The 24,782-nt window shown below is 35.8% G+C and overlaps 1 protein-coding gene across 3 annotated transcripts in view; it reads right to left on the bottom strand.

Moving 5' to 3' along the window:
• Window positions 1-24,782, bottom strand: part of LOC149796847 (receptor-type tyrosine-protein phosphatase gamma-like) — a 117,902-nt gene that overhangs the window by 67,844 nt on the left and 25,276 nt on the right. For all 3 annotated transcript variants that reach the window (XM_089961482.1, XM_089961483.1, XM_089961484.1), the window contains exons 2-4: window positions 21,334-21,567; window positions 9,753-9,953; window positions 2,035-2,172 (exon numbers count right to left, since the gene is read on the bottom strand). In XM_089961482.1, coding sequence (XP_089817608.1) covers window positions 2,035-2,172; window positions 9,753-9,953; window positions 21,334-21,567 — 573 coding nt within the window. The remainder of the gene's footprint in view (window positions 1-2,034; window positions 2,173-9,752; window positions 9,954-21,333; window positions 21,568-24,782) is intronic.

Raw genomic sequence — 24,782 nt, 5'->3', positions numbered from 1 at the left:
TTTCACCTAGATTCATGAGAAAAATATACGTAAATCTGTCTCGACCTTATTTGCACGATTCGTTGATTTTGTATTTAAGGATAACCGTTAGTCATACCCTAATTGTCTTGGACCCTACTTCTCCAACATTCTTGATACTCGATATGCAGGTGGATGTAAAAGAAGAGTAACTCATACATATGAAAAATAGTTTACTGTTTCCTTTTGAGTCGCAATAGAATGATATTAATGTTCGAGGTTTGTATTCTTTACACCTACACTATCTAAACCGAATTGTACCTGCACTCTTAAGTGTTGTGTGGTTATATTAGGAGTTGCCTAAACTTCTGCCATATCAAAACAAAGTCACTGTGACGTAATTATTACGCTTGCATTACGTTTGTATTTTCATGTATATTGTCTTTGTACCCTCTGTTCCTTAAACACTCTTTCATCTAAAAATGTGTACATGGATTCTTCTCAAAAAGACTAACTTTACTGTACAACACTTGCTGATTTGTAATCTAGTTTTTACTTTTGAATAAAGTTCATAATTTCATTTGACTGTTCTTACATTCTCTACATTTTAACCTGATTTCCACGTCACTGATGACAATAGATCTGTTGGCGCAGTTCAATTCGAACAATTTGAACAGACTATATTATACCAATGTAAATAGTTTGAAAGCTTCAGTAAGTTCTGTTTTAAGCAATTTATTTTGTTATAGCATCTAAATATAGAACCCTAACTCTGCTACTATTTTGCAAAATTGTTATTTGGATGAATCTCAAGATATGATTGCCGAACCTATGCAACTGTGACGTATTTTTTACGCGTGTTACCATTTTGTATTCTCGCTCATTTGTTTGTCATTTCGTCTGTATCATTGACCCTATTTCATCAAAACTAATAAGCATGTATTGAAAATGCACGTGGATGCATCTTAATGAGGGTAATATATTTCTTTCTCTATAGGCGGCTCTTTTGTTAGCTTAAACTCACGGACATTGGATAACGCGTTCCTTGCACAGATGGTATATTCTTCCAGTCATGACTGATGGACACTGTGACTGAGACGAAAAGAAGATAAGCAGTCTGGTGAAGCCAGCTTACAGGTGTGTGTTTAATGATATTTTGTATCAAGGGAGTTGTAATGTGTCTAAGCCATCACAGCACACGACTGCTTGCATAAAGAGATACATACTAAACCTTTCTTCAGATTATCAAGTACATCAGAGAAATATAATTCTATCTATATTCACAAATCATCTTTGAGAACTAAGAAGTGCTTAAATTTGTAGTGTAATTTAACTGGTTTACAACATACATCAAGTTCAATGTTCTATTCAAAACATTTAAATTGCTCGGGGTGGTGGAGGCACAAAACGTTATTGACTACGTTTTCTGATGTAATCCAACATTTGCATTGGGGTACATGTTTCTTTTCATTTCGAAGAAAGAGTTTGAGTTCGAACAAAAGTATTTTAAAATCCTTTAAAACGTGTCTAAAATTAAAAGTAAAAGATGTAAAAAAAATCACGTATAACATGGTTACAGTATGAACATATATAGAAATGTGGAGTCGCATCTACAACGCCCATGCATGAAAAGTGCCCAGACTTTGAAATTACTACTTGACTAGCGCTCCAATTAGAACTCATGTTTACTTATTCCTCAACAATCCATTAACCTATGAGAACAACGCATAATCGTTATTTGATTCAAACTTCGTACGAAGCAAAAACCTAGAATGGAATGCGAATACTTTGAAAAAACAGAGGAAAGGAGATATAATTTTTCAAATCTATTTATCTGATCCAAGTATCCAATTATTCAAACTGCTTACGATATCAAAGAGAGAAAAATAAATTATCTTTCTTACAATTAAGAAGATTTCTTATAAATTATAAATATCTATAGCAATTTGTAACTTAATCTCACCTTTGCTAAATCATGACTTTTATCGGAAACTATCATATCAACATACTTAATATCAAGCAACATTCGGCAGGGACAGTTGAGCAAAAGAATAGTATAATGTATATAAAATATACCTGTGTCACATTTTTCACCTTTCCATCCAAGATGACATCCCATAGGACAGTTTCCTGTGTCCTTTCTACATGGCAGACCTGTGCGACAATGTCCACAAGTCTTGTTGCAGAATTCTGAGTAATTGCCGTCGAGGCACTCTGGATTGGTTTGAAGAATATCACTTTGAGAATAGTTTAGATGTCGATACTAAGGTTACATTAGTGTCAATATCAAGTGTACTATGTCGGATTGAAAGTACGAATGCAGAGATAAAAGAGTAAAAGAATATATTTATTAGATGGTTCTTAAAGAAACCTAGCAACAACTATTACAACAAAACGGTAAATTCCATTAGTTGTAAATCGTTGAACAAAGGTTTAATGGTCATTTATATGATATTGCTGCAAAACAACTTCAGTTACGAGATAGAGTACCACCTAAATAATAATAATAATAATAATAATAATAATAATAATGTTACATTCGGGTTCAAAGGACACACAAACACCAAGTAAGGTTCCTACAACTTTATGTAAAATAAAGTTAAAATCTTAAAAATAAACTAGAAAAACCAGTGTTCATTACAGTACCAAGCCCAGCTATAAACTGCCTGCTCTATCACTCTGCTCTTTTTTTAGTAAGGGTTAGAGACAAGGGATTCTAATTAAATTAACATTTGTGACTTATCCAGGCTCAGATAGCCATGGGAAGATAAACAACAGCACTGAACCTGTTGACAGTCTCTGGTATCAAATATCCAGAATGCTGGGAATAATGTTCTGGTGTCACTACTAACAATTAGAATCTGCTAGAATATGATACAGGCACTTATAACACCTCCCTTCTTAAGAGGAAACATTATGTTTTCGATATAACATTTTTAAAATACTTCCTGGCTTGGTACATCAGTAAAAATGATAAAACTTGTATAAAGCTTACATTATTATCAAAATGCATAAAGCTTACAGTCACTACTAAAATCCAAAAAATTGGTATATATTCGCATAAATTTCTTATGATTTTAAATAGAACACAATGAAGTTCCAAAAGTCCAGGAATCCTGAACTATTCCAGATTTTTCAGCGCCCTTGGAGTGTACTAATCACCAGTATCTCTCGTCATTTTATTCCTACATACTTCAGTTACATGCGCGATAGTCCGTCTGCGTTCCCATGTTGGTTTCCGCTCCTGTGCTTGATAATGCAGTTGTAAGGCTGGAGTGCCAAACACCATCTAAGTAGACGCTGATTTTTGCTTTACATATGATTTAACCATGTCAATGGGTTGTGGTCAGTTACGATTTCAAATGTTGTCCCTGACAGGTAATACTTTAAAGAATCAACCGCCCCCACGATCGCAAGACATTCCTTCTCGATAGCTGCATCTTTCTGCTCTCGCGGAAGAAGCTTCCGGCTTAAATAGGCCACCGCATGTTCTTCACCATCCATTGTCTGGCTTAGCACAGCACCAATTGCTGTGTCACTAGCATCTGTCTTCACGATGAATTCCCTGCTGAAATCCGGGGCAATAAGGACTGGGGTCTTAGTAAGAGCATCCTTCAACATTTAAAATGATCGGACGGCTTCTTCAGTCCATACAACTATATTTGGTCTTCCTTTCTGTGTCATGGAGGTTAATGATACTGCTACTTCAGCAAAGTTCTTAAGGAATTTTCTGTAGTATCCAACCATTCCAAGAAATGAGCGTATCCCCTTTTTCGTGGTGGGTAATGGAAACTCTGTGGTGGGTATTGTCGTCTGTCTTAATTTTTCCTCCTCCAATGATATGCCCGAGGCATTCGACCTCAGCTGCTCCAAACTCGCACTTTGACGGTTTTATTGTAAGGCCATCTTCCCGTATACGTTGCAGCAAGGCACGCAGATTATCTATATGTTCTGACCAAGTTTTGCTTGACACAATGACATTGTCAAAATATGCTCTGACATTCTGTAGTCCGGACACCAGTAAGTCGATGAGTCGGTCGAAACGGGCGGGTGCAGTTTTCATACCAAAGGGCATAACGTTAAATTCATAGAGCCCAAACGGAGTCACAAATGCAGACTTTGCCTCGATTCTTCAGCTAGAGGAACTTGCCAGTAACCCTTAGTTAGATCTATCTGACTCAAGTAACTTCCATAACCAATCTTCTCAAATAGATCGTCCATTCGTGGGAGTGGATAAGCGTCGAATACGGTGATATTATTAAGCTTGCGGTAATCTACACATAGCCGAAGAGTTCCATCCTTTTTGTCAACTAATACACAAGGCGAACTCCATGGACTGATTGAGTGTCGAATGAGGCCTTGCTCTAGCATTTCATCCAATATTGCTTTTACCTCTTTCCGTTGCGCGAAAAGTATTCTATATGGCCGTTGTTTAATTGGTGTCTCCGAAGTTGTCTTTATACTGTGAGTTAAGATGTTTGTTCGATCAGGCCTAGTTGTTAGAACATCCATTCATGCAAAGATTTCTAATATCCTCTCGTTGGTCTATTGATAAGTTTACCCCCAACTTAACGCCAGCATCACCATCACCTGCTCTTGGAGGAAAATCAATATCCACACCATCGTTCTCGTCTGCCTTCGTCGCAAGCAGCACAGCACGCTTGTATCCACGCAGCAAGTTTATATGATAGGTAACTGTACCGTGCCTACCGGGTACAGATACCTGGTAGTTAACATCGTTTACCTTTCGGACCACACGATAAGGTCCCTGCCATTGTGCCTTCATCTTGGACGAACTTGATGGCAAGAGAATGAGGACTTCATCTCCAGGACTGAATTCTCGTGTTTCCGTGTGACGATCATACCGTGCCTTGATTTTCTTTTGGCGATCCAACAGATTATCTTTGACAAGAGCCCCGATATCAGCCAACTTCTCACGCATTTTCACAACATGCTCCACAGTTGACTTCCTTACATCTTCCTCTCCTGTAAACAAACCTTGTAAAATCTGCATTGGCCCCCTAACTGGCCAACCATACAACATCTCAAAGGGTGCAAATCCAGTTTCCTCATGTGGGACTTCGCGGTATGCAAACAACAAAAATGGCAACATCTCATCCCATTCATTCTTGTTGTCTGTACAGAACTTCCGCAACATTGACTTCAAGGTCCAGTTAAAACGTTCTACTTTTCCATTCGCTTGTGGGTGATACGGCGTTGTTGTAACTCCATGAATACCCACTAGTTCATACAGCTGTTTCAATAAGGTGCTAGTGAAGTTGGTCCCTTTGTCTGTTAATTTGATCCTTGGAAAACCAACACGGTTAAACAGCTCAATCAGTGCTCTAGCTACACTAGTTGCCTCCATATCCTTCAAAGGAAAAGCTTCGGGATACCTCCTTGCATCATCAAGCACCGTCAGAATGTATTTGTGTCCAGACTTCGTTCTAGATAACGGTCCAACAATATCCATTGCAATTTTTGAGAACAGTTCTGTTATCACCGGTGGTTATACCATTGGTGCTTTCTCACCTGCAGTCCGTTTTGCTGTCATCTGGCATTCATGACACGATGCACAATATCTTTTTATATTGGCAAACATTCCAGGCCAAAAGAACGATTGGAGAATCCTCTCTTTTGTTTTCTCCAAACCCAGGTGACCTGCAAGGGGTCGATCATGTGCCAGCTCCATTACCATTTTCCGTAATCCTGCTGGTACAACTATTTGCTCCCCTCCATGTGAACCATCACCAGATTGCCATTTCCGTCGCAAAATATCATTCTCCCGGAAGAATGCCATTGGCTCCTCCTCAGCCTCTTCACGAGTAGCAAAGGACTTCTCTCTAATACTTTGCAGAGAAATATCCGCAATCTGTAGTTTCGACAATATGTCCGCATTCATTGCTGAAAGTTTGTCAACTTCAATGTCATCACGCTGATCAGGATCTTCTGTCTCGATGCTGTTGTTGACAAAGTCATTCCTACCCTCATGCTCACATTGATCAGTATTTTCCACAGTCCTCTCATCGTCGAGTCCTTTTAACATCGACCTCGTAACAACAAATGACCCTTTCTTGCTAAGTATATCCATCCCCAATAGGGCTTCAGCGGCTAAATTTGAAACAAGACCCACTTGCACTGGTCCCTTATAATACGTAGTGTCGATATTTACCACAGCCAACTGTGCGGTAAATGGCTGACCCACTGCTGTGTATAATGTAACCTTGTGCCCCTCCAGCTTGCAACTCTCAACAACAAGATCTTCTCTTATCAAGGTCATATCTGATCCAGTGTCCTTCACAAACATGATCTCCCGCCCATTCACACATCCTGTTTCTGAAATAAGCCTTTCACCAATTGTTGGCTTAACAAAACAAGTTGCCGGATTGCCACGATGTTTCATGTCATCTGTTGGACAATACCTTGCAATATGTCCCCATTGTTTGCATCGATAACACTGCCTATTCTTCTGCTTGGACTGGTCTTTTGTCGATGTTAGTTTTGCTTGCTGCTGTAAGTTCTGACTATTCATCTTGTTACTATTTACATTTATATTTTGATGAAACTTAATCCTCTGCCCTTGCTGTTGTAAATTGGTGGGAATATAATCTTCCGCGGCCTCTACGACTGGACTAGAGCCCTTGCTCCTCCTAATCCACTGTGCTTGATCTTGTGGCAAGGCTTTCAAGAAAAATTCCTTGCGAAGACAAATAACTGGCTCATGATCTTCGAAGAAACGCTTTATGTACTGATCAATCCTGACCATCAGACCACGATACGTCTCAGTGCTTTCCTTTTTCATGCTCAACAGTGCCGTGAAATGTTCATGCGGTCTCTTTCCAAAACGATCAATCAGTCCTTTCCTGAGTTCCAGGTAATCACCACAAGCTTGAGTTGCAACATATCTAGCCTCCCCTGTCAACAGAGTTCTTAGCTGTATTACTTTCAACTCGTCAGACCACTTGGCATGTGTTGCAATTGATTCAAACTCTGCTAGGAAAGTGACAATATCCTCTCCTCGTTCATGGTCATATGCATGTAGCTTTACTTTGAATGGCATTGAAGATGTTTTTTCAGTCGTGTTTTCTTGACGTTTTACTTTTTCTAACTCAATTTCCAAACGCTTCATTTCTAGTCTTAATTTCTCTCTTTCCATTTCCCATTCAAATTCATTCTGTCTTAATTCGAATTCTCTTTCATTTTTCTTTGCGCTAGTTTTTCGCTTTGTTTCCTTGGGTGGTTGCATGTGCTCGAGGTTAAGTTCCTCTTCATACTCCATAACTTCATTATCTGTAAATTCCATCAAATTCAGTGCTGCCGCTTTTCTTCGTGGTCGTCCTGAAGCAACCGTGGCTCCCTCAACTTCGACATCATCAGCAACCGACATAATGACCAACTATATGTACGTACTGTAAGTTCTATCACTGTATTCACAGCCACTGTACTAGCTTTTCTTATGTACGAGTTTCTGGGCTTACACGTGTACACTCGTTACAGTGATACACACTTTGCACTTAGCAATTAACAACTGTACGTTATACACACAGAACAACCAGTCACTGCTAATATCACAGATTCACTGAATTCACAGCTTTCAGAATTGTCAAACACAATTCCAACGTATTGAAAAATTCCAAATGATTCACACAGGCATTTCCGAATCCGTACCGCTGCCACCATAAATGTTACATTCGGGGTTCAAAGGACACACAAACACCAAGTAAGGGTCCTACAACTTTATGTAAAATAAAGTTAAAATCTTAAAAATAAACTAGAAAAACCAGTGTTCATTACAGTACCAAGCCCAGCTATAAACTGCCTGCTCTATCACTCTGCTCTTTTTTTAGTAAGGGTTAGAGGCAAGGGATTCTAATTAAATTAACATTTGTGACTTATCCAGGCTCAGATAGCCATGGGAAGATAAACAACAGCACTGAACCTGTTGACAGTCTCTGGTATGAAATATCCAGAATGATGGGAATAATGTTCTTGTGTTACTACTAACAATTAGAATCTGCTAGAATATGATACAGGCACTTTTAACAAATAATAATAATAATAATAATAATAATAATAATAATAATAATAATGAGGAATTTGTATAGCGCCTAATCTTTAGAAGCTCTAAGCGCTTTACAACATTAGACAACACCTATAACATAAAAAACGTATATAATGATATTATTACAACACACATACACCATGAAATTAGAAAACATAAAAAACATGCTGGAATTATTTAAGGTAGGGAACATTATTAGGTCATTAAGTTTGTTCTCGTAGTCGAAATAAGTGAATTTTAAGAGCACTCTTATATTTCTTGTAGCACATGCTATATGTTGCGGTAATTTAATGCTTTGTACAAAGTACAAGATATATTTGATTCCATTATGCATTATGCTGAAGTACCGATTTATTTATTTCAATTCTTTGATTGTTGCTATGATGCCATTTGGGACAAATGAAATTTTTTCCCCAAATCAATGTAACAGTTGCATATATTTGTGTGTGCAGTCTACAAGGTAAAGAAATTCTTCTGTGTGGATATGTTATTTGAGTGGATGAAAATTGACCACTTACAGAACAAGATTGTCTAGTAAGTGCTTACTTTTGACATAAAGACTGAATTGTGTAGTATTTCCTCTTTTTTAAACTTCATCTGATATATGCACGTAAAGTAATGAGACGTTTATTACCATTTCTTTAACGATAAATATTTAAATGTAATGCGTCTATAACATTAATTAATATACCCCCTCACTTTCCAATACATTCTGCACATGGGATAAATTATGTTTGAAACTGTACCACTTGGGCAATCTTTGTAAACACTGCCATGAGAACGTGAGTTAGGAACCATTTTCTTTATATATCTGTACATTTAACTTCCCAATCTTTATCAAAACTGCTATCAGGCTTGGAATTAGGAACAGTTTTGCTTATGTATTTTTGTACATCAAACTCCCCAATCTTTATCAACACTGCCATCCGGCTGTGAATTAGGAAGAGTTTTGTTTAGTTATTTCTGCATTAGACTCCCAATATGTTTATCAACATTGCCATGATGCTGTGAATTAAGAACAGTTTTGTTTAGGTTGTTTCTTTTGTTTGTTTTTTTTATATCTAACTTCCCAATCTTTATCAATATCGCGATCAGACTGTGACTTAGGAACTGTAAAGACATTGACTTGAAAGAAAACTGTACGTGTCTATGTAAGCAGTTTATATCAAGGCATTCCAGGCCCTAAGCACTGAAAATATAATGGTACCCCACCCCCTTCCTACAAAATGTGAAACTAAGATAAAACAATATTAAAATCTAAAAGGGAGGGAAAATACCAGTGTTGTCATCATTCCAAACCAGACTATTCATACACGCAGATGCAAATGGTCATGTATAATTCATTCAATTTTATAATTAACTGTTAACTTGAATTTTTTCTGGTGCCCTTAGCACGTGCGTAGTGTGCTTAATGGGTAATCCGGCACATATGTATGTATGTATGTATGTATGTATGTATGTATGTATGTATGTATGTATTTCACTACTCTAAAGACATTGACTTGCCCATCAGAGTACTTTAAGTTTCACGATAGAAAACTGGAACCTAATTTTCAAGGCGTGCGGGATGATGACTTCGGATCTGGACACCCTGCTAATAAAAAGCACAGATAAAAGTTTGTACTTCGTTTACCAAGGGACAAGGTAAATGGAATAATTAGTTCTAAGTGCTATTATTTTGCCTTGAAACTGACCGAATAATCATTGAAGGCGTAGATTTCATGTTACTTACCACCAAGAACCTCTACCTCACATATAGTAAGTATCCCCTGGTTTTGTCTAAACACTGAAATGAAGCGGGCCACAGAGTCCTTCGGTTGAAAACTGTGTTGATACAAACCGGATGATGTCTCTTTTACTGGTTGATTATAAGTCCATGGACTTGACTCATTACCAATATATAGCTGAAAACCTGAAAGTTGTCCCTCATCACCTACAATGTGAAAAATCCGATTGTTTACATGCACTGACATCAACATTATAATTGTAATTTCTATAGTTTGTCTGGATTCTTCACATTTGGTAGAGTCATTGGCAATTATATTTTTTCTTTCACCCACACTTTTACATGGAAACACAACATTAGTAAAATATATGTATTTAAACGTACATTGTGTAAACAAAAGATTTTACACAACGAAAATAGATATTTGAAATAAAACCCATAATTTTAAAACAACCATATTTTTTAGACGATGACATAAGTAGACTAATAGTACAGGAAGTAATGAATGGCTACGGGCATTCTTAAGTGTGAGAATATGTGAAATTTCTTATTGTTGACTTTAGAAACTGCAGCCAAATTCATAATATGTCATAATTTTCATCGTTACCTATGTCGTAAATCTAACCTTTTGCGTACACTCATATATCATTAATCCTCCTGAAATGATCTCTCCAAGCATGGTTATGTCTCTTTCGGTCAGTATGAATCCTTTTGAGCAATAATTAACATAATCACTAATGAACATACTACAATTAAAGATTTTGCGTTCAGTGGACCCGACAATCGATATTTGGCTTTAATAGGCAAAATGTGTTGAAGCATCACCCCCCGCTGTCATTACTGGTTCGTTACGTGTATTCTTTATTTGGTGGCTCCCAGCATCAACTCAAATATATCATTCAAAATGTTTTCTAGTTCCTGTCAGGATTATTATTAGAGGAGAGAGACAAAATAAGTAATTTTTATCATCCTTTCATGTTTGAAAAATTACTTTAGGTAACGTTTTAAACCCTCTTACATAACCAAAATGGCATATATCCACCCGGGAAACAAATGAAATTGTGACTAAAATTAAGTCACCTAGCCAAGGTAGTATGTGTATTTCTTAGAAACATGATACCGTAATTGAATGATGGGTACATTTGACCTTTCGAACAATCTCATGCACTCTTGGGGAAGAAACTCTGTCCATATCGTGTTCATTGTTACAGAGTTTACATAAACAATATAACATTTTGTAATTTTTTCGATGTATATACGTGTTTGTGGGTAATAAGTTGTTGCTTTCTTTTTAATTGTACTTCTTGCACATTGGAAGCTATATTATACTGGGGAAATGCTGGCTAAGTGCCTCCCCAAGGACAGAAAAAGGGGAAGTCGATTCTGGGTGGCCTGGGCGGGTCTCGAACCTGTAACACTTTTATTGTCAGATCGTCGTTATGCATTTGCACCATGTATGAGTAATGAGATTACAGATCAACAGCTTGATTTTGAGGAGAAATCTAATTATGCCAGTAAATTATTTTATGCCCCACGAAAGCGCAAATCCATATTGGGTTTTTAATAATAGGAACTTACAAATACATATACAATCAAGACTGTTTTATACACTAATTGAGTTCCACGTATTATTATCATACATGGAGATATTTATATGTTATATGCGATTCCCAGAACAGAACAATCTGAGAACATTATCAGCACATGCAGAGTCAAGATTCTATTTTCAAGATCGTATTTGGAACCCTTCTAAATGTCATCTATATTTAAGATCAGAGAAATAATTCAGTAAAAAATTAGTTTTACGTCCAATATAATGCACAAGCACATCGGTGAGTGTTGAATTGTTTATTTGCCTTTTATTATAACTTTTTATGACAATTTTCTCTTTTATTGAAAATTATAAAATGTAAATTATAATGATCGCCTATAATAAAGATGTTAGATACTTAATTTTGTACACGGGTATAAAAAATCTGTTTGAAGATATTAAATGTGTAGATTGTATAGGATTAATAACAGTTGTTGACGTAGTAGTTTACGAGTATTAATAATAATACAATTAATAAAACCTGTTGACGTCTTTGGGGTAATTTCTCATTGGCTTGTGTGGCCAGTGTGCGTTTAGAAGAATTAAGTTATTTTCCATTGGATGGATTGGGTCAGGTGTTTTTTTTTTACGATGTAAGATATTTGCAAAATATTACGTAGCAAAAAGGATCAAAATGCGTTTTCATTCCTTATGTTTGTATTTAATAAATATGTGGGACTGAACAATTTTAGTGAGCTTTATTTCGTATGTTTCAGTTTTAACATCGTCTGAAGACGTATTTAATGTTGTATTGGATATAACTGGGAGTATACATTTGGTTAGATTATTAGTTAAAGCTACAATGTGCTCATTGGACTAAAATATTTTTTTGCACCATCGTGCAATACTCTGAGGAGTTCTGAACAATGCCATTTTGGTACGCCCGGACTGTTGGCAGACAACTGCATTCGAAGATCTGAAATTGATTCGGAAGATTAGATACTTTCGGAATTGAATAGAACGTGCAATGGTTACTTTGCATTCAACTTATAATACTGCAAGTTCCTATTAGATTGTCATTTCATAACTCTGATAATTAAAGTATTTGCTTCGTTTTACAATATTTGCTGGTTTTGTTCCTTTTTTGTTAATTAATTTACATACATACATGCATACATACATACATACATACATACATACATACATACAATTCTCTACCTCTCTCTCTCTCTCTCTCTCTCTGACAATCTTTTAAGTATTTTCTCTGAAATGAAGAGACTGATCGACAAGAATTGTATCGTATATTTGCAGTTTTTCTTCAAAACCATTTCAAAGATACCTTTCAAACTGTTATAGTCAAATTAAAATATCATTTGATTTCATTGCATCCATTTTTTATACATCATTTTTCATTTTAGTAGGCGTCATCTAAACACTTGGAGTCAGTAAACTATTATGTATTCTTTGCATTGAGCTGACGTCCTTTAAATACAAAATCGTGCATACGTACCTTTGTACACACACACACACACACACACACACACACACAGTAGTATGAAACTGCCGCTTTATCCCTATTTGTTACTCTTTGGGTCTTATGACATCCGTTCTTGCCTCTAACCCCCATTATAAGCGCAATATAAAACCTTTTCGGTACATTGAGCGGTTTCGAAATATCATTTTTGCAATCGGAGACTGTTTTTTTTACTAAACTACAGAGCGAAACATTTACAGAACAAAACCAAAATCAAGCTGCGACAATACGAGCAACTTTTGCACAAATGGGACGTTGAGTAGAAGGGAATGATGTTATGCATCTATTGTTTTTATTTAAAGTAATTCATTCGCACACTCACTGCTAAATGTTACATGAGACTTACCTGAAAGAAATGGGTGACCAATAGTGCCATAATTTGTAGCCAGTTCTTCACAATCATAGAACTATCCCCAAACACCCGTATTGAATTGTGCATTACAAATAGCCCTTAAATCACGTTAGTAAAGTCAAAATATAGGTCACATTCACCATTGATTTTAAGGGCGTTGTAGTAACCGAAATGCATCCTTCTGTCTAGTGTAATTACTGGAACGAAAACGGCACCAAAGAAATGAATGTTTAGCAAACTTTGAACAATGTCACTGAGCATGATGTATCGATCACTGAGACTTATTTTGGCTAGAAGGATACGTACCTTATTGGGACGCATTAACCGTCCATTATTCATGATTATATGTAGGACAGTGTGGAGTATGCCAATACTCGTAGTGCCATGAGTTAAATGCTAATACGTATCCAAATCAAGTAAAAGGTGAAATATAGGTCACAATGAGCCTGCGTTGTTGTAAAAATGTGCTAATAACACATGCAAATCATCTATCAATTTCACAATTACACCATGGATAGTCCTGAGCAATAAACATTAACACAAATTTAACCCAAGTCACAGAACCATATGTTATGTATATTTAATTTTCTTTAATGGTTTGTTTATTAGTTTTAAACTTTTTTGTATTTCATTACATGCCATTGTAATGTAACATTGTATGCTGGACTTGACCAAGTCCAAACTGAGTTCATTTCTGCTTGACCTGATTGACATTTGTTTTAATTTATTTTATTTATTTCATTTCATGTCAACAACTAATACATAACTAAATTATTTTCGATGTGTATGAGCTTAATACCAGGATTATTATTCAGGTAAACAACAATGAGTAACTATTTTTACTTCGGTCTGGGTTTTGGAATTTCCTAAGTGAATTTTACAGGTTATTGCACTGTGAGATAACAAGGCTTATTAGATCATTCTAGAAAGTCATTTTCCATTAGGTAATGTTTTTGTTTGTTTAGAAAATGCTAATTATCACCTGAGGTAGAGTAGAGAACTATATAATCTTGTGATTGTGAGGACCCATCGTGGAATCGTCGGAAGTACTAAAGTTAATCTTCCCTAATAAATCTGTAGTAGCCTACCGGAGACCCAAAATCTTCAAGGACATTCTAGTCAGGGCGAAGATAACGCCAATCACTAATCAAGACTACCCTAGTCAATCTGGCCCTGAGTCGATAAAAGGTGCAAAACCTGTCAACATATGATAGAGACCAGGACATTTTCTAGCACGGTGATTAGCGAAAAACTAAACGTACATGGTCCAAACAAAACGAGCAAAACACAGAATGTCATTTATCTCATCACATATTAGATCTGTAGCCTTCAGTACGTTGAATAAACTGTAAAGCTACACAAAAGGATCAACCTTCGTAGAGCTGACAAAGATGAACAGAAGACCGGTCTCAGAATACTTTTCCTCCCCTGGCCACAATTTCAGTGACATAACACTTATTGCAATGGCTCGTAACCCCAACTGGAGTTCACAAACCAGGAAAGAAAAGGAATCTTACTGGATACGCCGCCTTAGAACATTGCGACCAAGCGGTTTAAACAAAGAAGACTAGAAGCAGTCAGCCTAGCACAAGTAAAATTATATTTTGCAGCCAACATATTTTCTTTAAAATAATTCTCTAAATTTGCTTAATAGACCATACTGACTACGATAACAATAAAATGTCCGGGATATAATTTGTGCTTAAATACATTTACATAAAATAACAGATGTCGTTATGGCTCGTGGACTTCTAGGTCAATGCAAATATTTTCCAGTATCCGCAAATAGTTGAAATAAGCTAGTTGAAACGCAATAAAGTTAAAGGTTCAATTCCTGAGAAACTGCCATGAAAAGTTTTGCAAACATTACCGTTTTCTGTTTTATTTGTCTTGTCTGTTTTGTATTTGCCTTTGAAAATGACTCATTAAAGTGTCGAAAGTATTCAGGCTACTTAGATGCTAGTTTCACACTATTCGTTGTCAGTTTATATATAAACAGACCGACAGACAGACGACACTCCAAGGGCCCTATTCGCATGGTCCCTCAATATATATATATATATATATATATATATATATATATATATATATATATATATATATATATATATATATATATATATATATATATATATATATATATATTGAGGGACCATGCAAATAGGGCCTTTGGAGTGTCGTCTGTCTCTGGGTGCTGGCATCGTCTACTGTGGCTGTGCAGGCCTATGCGCAAGTGACAGTCCCTATTGCAGTTGGTGCAGACATACTGGGAAGTCTGAGTTACTGGGGTTGCTGCATCCACGCTCTTCTTTCTCTCACGTTTCTCTGCCGCCAACTGGCCTCTCCTCGCGTCAGCGACTACTATGCCATTGCATAACGTCATTCTCCAGGTGCCTCAATCCTCGGCCAGCACTTCCCAGCCGTCGGGTGAAATGTCGCATGCCTTCATGTCCCTCTTGCACACATCCTTGAAACGGAAGATGGCGGCCGACTCTTCTGGTGCCAGTGGCCAGCTGTCCATATAGGATGTCCTTTGGCAGCCTCCCATCATCCATGCGTCGGACGTGTCCCAGCCATCGAAGGCGGCGTTTGCTCAACAGGGAGTACATGCTGAGGGTAATTGCACGCTGCAGGATCTCGCTGTGTGGGACGCGATCTTGCCAGCTGATTTTCAGGATGCGTTTTAGGCACCGTATATGGAAGGAGTTGAGCCGGCGTTCTTGCCTCATGTAGGTGTTCCAGGTCTCGCTTCCATATAGTAGGGTGCTGAGAACGCAGGTCTGGTAGACTTGGATCTTGTTGCGCTCTGTCAGCGCCTTGTTTTCCTACACCTTCTTTGTTAGTTGTGCCATGATGGTGTCTGCCTTTCCAAGCCTTCTTTTCAGCTCCACATCAAGCGAGAGAGTGTTGCTGATAGTTGACCCCATGTAAGTAACGTTGTTGACTGCTTCCAGGGTGACACCGTCAATTTTGATGGAAGGGGCAATGGTGTTATCTTGCACGCTGATGTTTGTCTTTTCCAGGCTGATGGTGAACCCAAACTGTTTATATATATATATATATATATATATATATATATATATATATATATATATATATATATATATATATATATATATATATATATATATATATATATATATATATATATATATATATATATATATATATATATATATATATATATATATATATATATGTATATATATATATATATATATATATATATATATATATATATATATATATATATATATATATATATATATATATGTATATATATATGTATATATATATATATATATATATATATATATATATATATATATATATATATATATATATATATATATATATATATATATATATATATATATATATATATATATATATATGTATAATAGATTTTAGTTTAAGATATTAAGTCATTTATAGGTGTTTACAAGTTGAATTAGGCCTATACATTGAACTATGTGACTAACTTGGAGTAATTCCTCATTGGCTGATGGTTGAATACTACGATGTAAGTCACGTGGCTAGGTTTTATGAAATGTAGAAGTCTGTCTAGTGAAGTCTGTCGTGGGGTTATATTGCGACATATTAGTGTAATGGTCTTTTCGAGACGTGTTTAAATTTGTGTTTATATACAATTTGAGATGAGATATCTGTTTGGATTATTCATTGAAACGACAACGTGCTCGTTGGACCAAAACACTACTTGGGGATTATAGTGAATTTATTTAAAGGAGAGATGGACTTCTGGACAATGCCACTGTAATACACCATAGCTGTTGGCACATCAAAACATTAGAGAATCTAAATACATTTGGAGCACTCTATTTATTTTGGAATAATATGGATCTTTTAAGATTATTTTGAATTTAATCCATAACATTGTAAAATGCTCTTACATTTTATTTTCTGTTTGCTTTAGAGAATTAAATTGTTTGTTACGCCTCTCTGTGACCTAGCTTATAACCATGGAGTCCTAATATTGTACATGCTTTTTTCTGTGCCAATGCAAGAGTTGGGGATAGTACAGTAATTTATTTCATTATATTGTAGGGGAATATGTTGTATAAATTTAATTTGTACTACGTGATTGAACTTTGCCCATAATTGAGGATAGGAGTTTTGGCGCAACCATTTTTCATTTTTAAAAAGACGTTTACTTGGATTTAAGTCCAGGACATCGATTTTCAGAATTATTCGTTCCTATTATAATATTTGTAGTTAAATCAGTCATTTAGTTGTGTTCGGACCTAAATTGAGAGGATGTTTGTATTTAAATTATTCACTGAAATTGTAAAGTACTCATTGACTTTTCGGACTCAATCATTATTCTGGGATTATTATAAATTAATTTAAAGATATTCTGGAGTATGTCATTATAATACATCAAGACCATTTGCACATCGACACATTCAGTATTGGAAATAGTTCGTAACACCACTGAAATCGATTTGAAACACCTTATACTTTTGGGCGTGTAATATAACTTCTACTACTATTTCGGATTTAATTCACAATACTGTTAAGTTCTTTTTAAATGTTCACTTTGTATTCAAGGGAAATAAAATTTGTTGATTTTTTCTAAATTCGCGGTTTCGCTCTTTTCCCCTATTTAGTGTAAGACCATAGACTCGGAACATGAGCTAAGATTAGTATCAAAATGAATATTGTTACCGGCGTCAAGTGATTTGCCATAGGGAAAACACCTGAGTACGTTTGTCCAGGGTAAAGTTATTATGCGAAAAGATAGTTCCTTTCCTAGCATGCTTTCCAGGGGAGCGGGAATGGTTACTCTAGTGTTAGTGATGTTATCATAACACAAGCTCATTTTATATTTTATTTTAATTATTTTTAAAAATGCATTATTAATTAGATTTATGTTGGATAAGGAATTTCACAGAAATATTTTTATTATACTCATCAATGTTGAGATATATCTTTCATTCCAACCACTTGAAATGCCCCGGACATCAGGTAACCAACTATTGTTTTCGCCGGACCCTTTGTTACTTACTCCTGTACCGAGAACTGGCTAAATCAAAACAGTGTTCCTAAAACTGAATGAAACTGACACACTTATTTTACCATTTTTAGAATTTCAAATCAACATATTGCATGTGATTGTAAGCAGTATAATATCAGGTTCCTTTCGAAGTGATGGACTTTCCTAATGTTGCCTCTGCACGAGTACATTAGAATACAAAATATAACTGATTGTGTCTGACACGCACCAGGTTATTGCCTGCTTGGATGCCGGAAGAGTCGTGCATGTGATATACCCCATAAATTCAGTGAGTCTCTTTGAAAATCAGTAAAACTGTTTTTAAATACCATCTTTAAATGAACATGAATGTTGGGTGCGGTGCTTACTATATCTTTAGATTTTATTTGGATTTGCTGATAATAGATCATATGCAACTTATTTTCCCCTATTACTTCATTTAATTTTAATACGTAAAATTCTGAACTGATTAGAAAAGACTTAACAGTGTATTGGGGCTATGTCAATAAACGTTTATTGTATTGGATCAGGAATCTCCTTCATTGGAAACGGAAATATCATGCATTTGCACTTTAGCCGTATGACCTGCATACTAGTTTATTTCTAGAAATACCGGAAAGACTCGTATTTGGACCGATTAGAACTGTTTGAGTCTAGCTGATCGGCATGAAACAGCCGACTCCTGGTAGTCAAAAACTGGTTCACTCACTTTAAAATGAAAAAAAAAAAAAACCTGATGGGTCAAAATTATCTATAAACATGTAAATCATCAGGTCTCCAATGGTTTGGGATTATAATTAGAAATGTCTATCAGTTCTAATAGAAACCAATACAACAGAAATGACCTCGATATACCAAAAGCACTTAAAAGGTCATAAATATGTTTTTAATTTCCTTACAGCTAGATCGCTCTTTTGTTCAGTAACTTCAGAGAGGGACAGAAGCCTCGATGATCCCTTAGATAGCCATTGATAAATCGATTGTTATACCATCGATAAATTGACAATTATCAAAAGTAAATTTTACACTTTCGGAAAAAAGCCGTACCAGTCTCCCCAGAATATATACAATTTTGGAAGTATATTATCTTGAAAACAGATATTTGTTACTCGCCCACTAACCCCATTGGTTTTCATTTAATAAAGTCTTGAATTAAGCACGCTGAATAAAACAATGAGTCTCTTACAGTGATTTGTCGGTACGCTTTATCGTCGGTGGGCAACTTGGATAGGTATATATCTCGTTCATGTAGACAAATAACAAGTTAAACGTGTAACAGTTAAATACTGATATTAATTTAAATGTGAAAATCCTAAATTTGGTCACATATGTATTAACCAAGTGCAACTGCCTACATACTCTGATGCGTAGTATTATCTATATTCCTACAAACAATTTAAAAAATGGTTACAACTGTCGACAAATTTATTTGCAATCTATGTGACATAAAAATGCTTCAAATTAAAAATCTGACCCGGAACGTAATGTGGTTACCTTGATCAGTTCTGCCATAAACAGTAATGTTCTTTACAATAACTTGAAAGCCGATGTCAACCTCCCAGGTGTGGTTTCCATTTCCAGGGAAATGGCGTCATTAAATAGATGAGCCATATGTCCACCTGTTATTTTTGTGTATATTTCTGTAAGCGCAAATGACATTTCGGATATTTCATTGTTACAGTAGTAATTATATGTCATTGGGTGACTGATAAGCAAATTTAGAGAATTTTTTATGAGAATTATTTCAAAGAAAATATGCCGTCGGCAAAAAGATGATTTTATTTGTTGCGTGGCTGTCTTTTTCTAGTATTCTTGGTTTCAATGTTCTAGAACTATAATAAAGATACTTAAGTTCTGTATGGCAAACAAGCATAACTGCGAGAGATGTTTTGGGTAAATGAATGAAATGAATGTATTTCAAAGAATTTAAATATAATATGCGTCTCTTACGTTCTAACCTATACAATTATATCTTTATCTTGGTTTTAAACTACCACCCTTAAATGAACCTGAATGATCAGTGCAGTGCTTACTATATCATTAGATTCTATTTGGATTTGTTTATATCGAGTCATATGCAATTTATTTGCTCCTGTTATTTCATATAATTTTAATACGTAAAATTCTGAGCTAATTTAAAAAGACAGAACAGTGTATTGGGGTTATGTCAGTAAAGGTTTCTTATATTGGATAACGAATCTCCTTCATTGGAAACATAAATATCATGAATTTGCACTTTAAACTTATCACTAGTATGTGAGTTTATTTCGTGAAGTGGTGAACAGTACAGGAAAGACTAGTGTTGCAAAAGATCAGTTTAGGACATGTCGGAGGCTAGCTTATCGGCATGAAACAGCTCACTTCGTGATAGCCCAAAAAGGATTCCCTCCCTCAAAATTAGACACCAGTGAGAGGTTAAAATTATCTACAAACATGTAAATCACCATGACTCCATTGGTTTGGAATTAACATTAGTAAAAGCTTAACAGTTCTAATTAAAACGGATAAAACAGTATTGACCTCGAGATACCAAAGGCGCTTTAAAAATCATAAATATTTCTTTTTTTAATTTTTTGAAGCAATGTCGAGTTTGTGTTTTTCAATAACATTTAGAGAAGAGTTTAAGCCTCGATAATCTCTTAGATAGCCATGGATTAATCGATTATTATACCATCAATAAATTGATAGTCATCGAAAGCATATTTTAAACGTGCGGAACTAACACCCACCATTCGCCGGAGAATACATACAATTTTGGAAGCATATTCTCTTGAAAACAGATATTTACTGCTCGCCCCCACCCCTATTTTTATAGTCGTGAATTAAGCACGTTCAATAAAATAATGGGTCTCTTATAGTTATTTGTTTGGAAACTTTGTTGTCGGCGGGCAACTGATGTTGTATTAGTAGATATGTAATTTATGTGGACAAAAAAACAAGTTTGATCTGTAACCGTTAGATGTTGATGTTGATTTAGATGTGAGAAACCTGAATTTGGTCGTATGTGTAATAATCAGCTGCAGCTGCGAACATAGTTTTGATGCATATGATTATCTTCTAGAAACATAAAAAATGACTACAACTGTTGACAACTTATTTACAATATATATGAAATAAAAATGCTTTAAATTAAAAGCTCAAAGTAATGTTGGTCACCTTGATCAGTTCTGCCATAAACAGCAATGTTCTTCACAACGATTTGAAAGCCGATGTCAACCTCCCATGTGTGGTTTCCATGTTCTACTTTTGTTGCACTGCAGGTCTTGGAGCTATCCGGATTACTCCCGCTTGCATTCCCATCGACGGCCTTGTCAGCAGTCCATTCAAATGACTTATATGACAATGTTGATGATTGATACGCGAGCTTTTTTAGAGCGAAGTTTTGAAAGCCTGTCAAAAGGAAGGTGGTACATGAAGAAAAACATATATATATATATATATATATATATATATATATATATATATATATATATATATATATATATATATATATATATATATATATATATATATATATATATAATAACATAAGTACATTTTTTGTTGTTATTGAACGTGATAGCAACAACGGTTAGTGGTGGAAGCTTTTAACGTGTCCGTGTACATTTAGGAGTGATAAGGTGCTATTATTTTCACTGAAATGGTTTTCAGTTATTTGGAGATTATGTGAATATTCAATATATGAGTAGATGTACTCACTGTTTATAATAGTACCTTTCTGTTCAAATTCTGGACTGTTGGATTAGAGATGGATGTATAGTTATGCACTTTAGAGACTTGGTTTGTTTATTTGACTTATTTCATTTTAATTACCCAGTTCTCTTCATTACTGTGTATGTTTTGGCAGCTAGTGTGTAATAACTGTTAGTATAACAAATGGGCGTTACAGAGAAAAGAATAGTTCAAACAATATTACCTTCAAACGTGAGTGGAAATACCAAGGCAAGCAACAATTCAAACTAGACAACGGTCTAATTCCAGAATGCAGGCTTTTGTTACAAGTATGTGAGATACAGTACTTGACTTGCACAGCCTTTGTGAAAATGATAACATTATGGAAATATAGTGTGGGGATTGTTCAAAAATGTTAAGCCTGATTTAAGAAAACATTTAGTAGCAAAACGTGAAATGGTAGTAAAGGAAAGGATGGAAGACTTGATGGATAGAGTTGACTTTTTAGAATCACGAACTATCTGAAAAGAAAAGTACAATACACAAAGAATGCAAATGACAAAAGTCAGTTACTAGAGATGAAGGCACACCAAGCGCCTCTAAAAATAAAAACGAACAGAACTTAAACCCCTCCCCTAATAAAAACAAAATAATTTTAAACAATCCTTTAGTTCAAGGGGTGGAGGAGGACGAAGGTGAAATTCTGAGGGAGAAAATTTCAAAACTGGTTGAGGAAGTTACAAAGATTGACCCAGGAGACATGAATATAGCGGTTGTATATATGATCTCTAAGGCGGGGCCAAAGCCATCAGTTATCAAGGCGCGGAAGGATTTCGAGCCAAAGAGAACGAGATGAGACTGGAATGTAAAAAGGATAAATATGGAACTGGTAAAGGAAAGTAACCAGAATAAATTTGGAACTTATTAGTAAATTAACCAAAGTTCAATAGAATAAAAGCACGTATTACTTTGTCGGTTCTATATGAGATAAAACCATGTCAGGAAAATGATACAATTTGACATTTGTGATGAAATTAAGGATTATATTATAAACTAAGTGTAACAACAGTTATATGGAGTTTATTTACTGTTGTTCCTTTTTCACCGATTGCGTTTTGCTTAACTTATTTTTTATACTTGAATTATTTGTCTGACTGAATGTTTCTTTATGTTTTAATGGTTAATTATCCAATCTGTGGATGAGTCATTACTCATTTTTCTGTTTAATTTGTAGGCTCATTCGTTCATGTATTTATTATTCATTTATTTTACTTATGTTTCTGCTTAAATTGTAGATTAATCTCTTAATTGTTTTCGTTTCATATTTCATAGAGAATTCATTTATTCTTTCGTTTTAATCATTCCTTCTAGAGTTATTATAGTAATCATTTGAGGAATTTCTTCCCATCCATTTTGTCCCTTCAGGCTTTCCTCACTTTATTTATTAAATTATTATTCTCTCTCATTCAGTCATTTACTCATTACATCTCACTTTTACATAGACTTTCTCAGTCTTTCTTCCTCCCTCATCCATCCACTCATTAACAACATTCCCATTACTACTTCTTTTTTCTTTCATTGATTCTCTTGTAATTCATACCCTTAATTTGTGTCTTTTGCTTCACTAGACTGATATGGCGTCGTTCTGCACAAGACTGTCAGAGCTGTATGAGAGGTATCGCTGATAGGTTCGTTTCATTTGTCCTTGCTTGCTGTATTTATTTAAGCTTTCGACATATTATCAATTAATACTGTATTTTGTTGTTGTCTCTTGCATAACACATCTATATATCCATAAACGGCATCTTAATTAAAATCCAGTAATGTTGTTTCATTAAACGAACATATGTAATGTTTAGTCGACTCTATTAAATATTAACTGCAGCATGTATGTTCACGCTATACATGAGTAGTAAAGTGGGCCACTATAGCCTCAATGGTAATTAGCATTACAGACCCCCCCCCCCCCCGGGCCACTATAGCCTCAATGAAAATTTAACATGGAGAAGAATCGTGGGCCACTATAGCCTCAAGGGGAATTTAACATGGGAAATAGTCTTGGGCTACTCTAGCCTCAAGGGGAATTGAACATGGGAAAAAGTCTTGGGCCACTATAGCCTCAAGGGGAATTGAACATGGGGGAATAAAGTGTGGGTCTATTTAGGGACAAGGGAAATTGAACATGGGATTTTTTTTTTTTTTTAAATTTTTGAAAAAGGGGTAGGCAATGGAAAGTCATTCTCTTTTCGAGAAATATGGGTGGCCCTGAAAAGGGCCTTTGGGTTTATGTTAATGTATCCATTAACATAAAGGGCATCTGCGGCATCTTGTCCTCAAGCTGTGTCTTACTCGAGGGCCATAAATCAGTGTCCTCTTGAGGCAACCTTGTCTTTCTACGTACACTCTTCGTATCCACAGACTGGTGTCTGACTTGTCGACAACGGTCCACTTGGACCGGACATACATGAGCATGTCAGTCCTAAACATCATGGAAGACACAAGGGTGGATGATTCGACTGTGGTCCACATCTTGAAGCGACGAGAACAGGTGAATCAATGCAGTGAACTGCGCTTATTTATAGGTAGAGGAAGGATTGAAACGGATTGAGTTCATTCACCAATCCGAACACGCGTTACAAAATTCAGTCAGCCCGCATCCAATCCGAGGAGAGCAGTCTGTGACGTCACGTGGTCTATATAGATTCGCTAGCGCTTGTGTGCAGTCAATCTATGCGACAGTGATTCAACATGACGGAAACTCAGAAAACGATCCATTGGGGTGCACCAGCAGGGGAGACTGCCCAAGGGAACCCGGACTTACTTTCAGAAGAGGTGAATTGGGATTTTGTGGATTTTCTTACCTCGCAAGAATTTGTTCCGGAACCTTCGTTACCTTCTTCATTACCGCAAGTGGAGAATTTTAGACAGAGACA

This window comes from Sinohyriopsis cumingii, chromosome 6 (genome assembly GCF_028554795.1).
Source record: "Sinohyriopsis cumingii isolate HCF-2022 chromosome 6, ASM2855479v2, whole genome shotgun sequence".
NCBI lineage: Eukaryota > Metazoa > Mollusca > Bivalvia > Unionida > Unionidae > Sinohyriopsis > Sinohyriopsis cumingii.
This window is presented reverse-complemented; position numbering and strand designations above follow the sequence as displayed.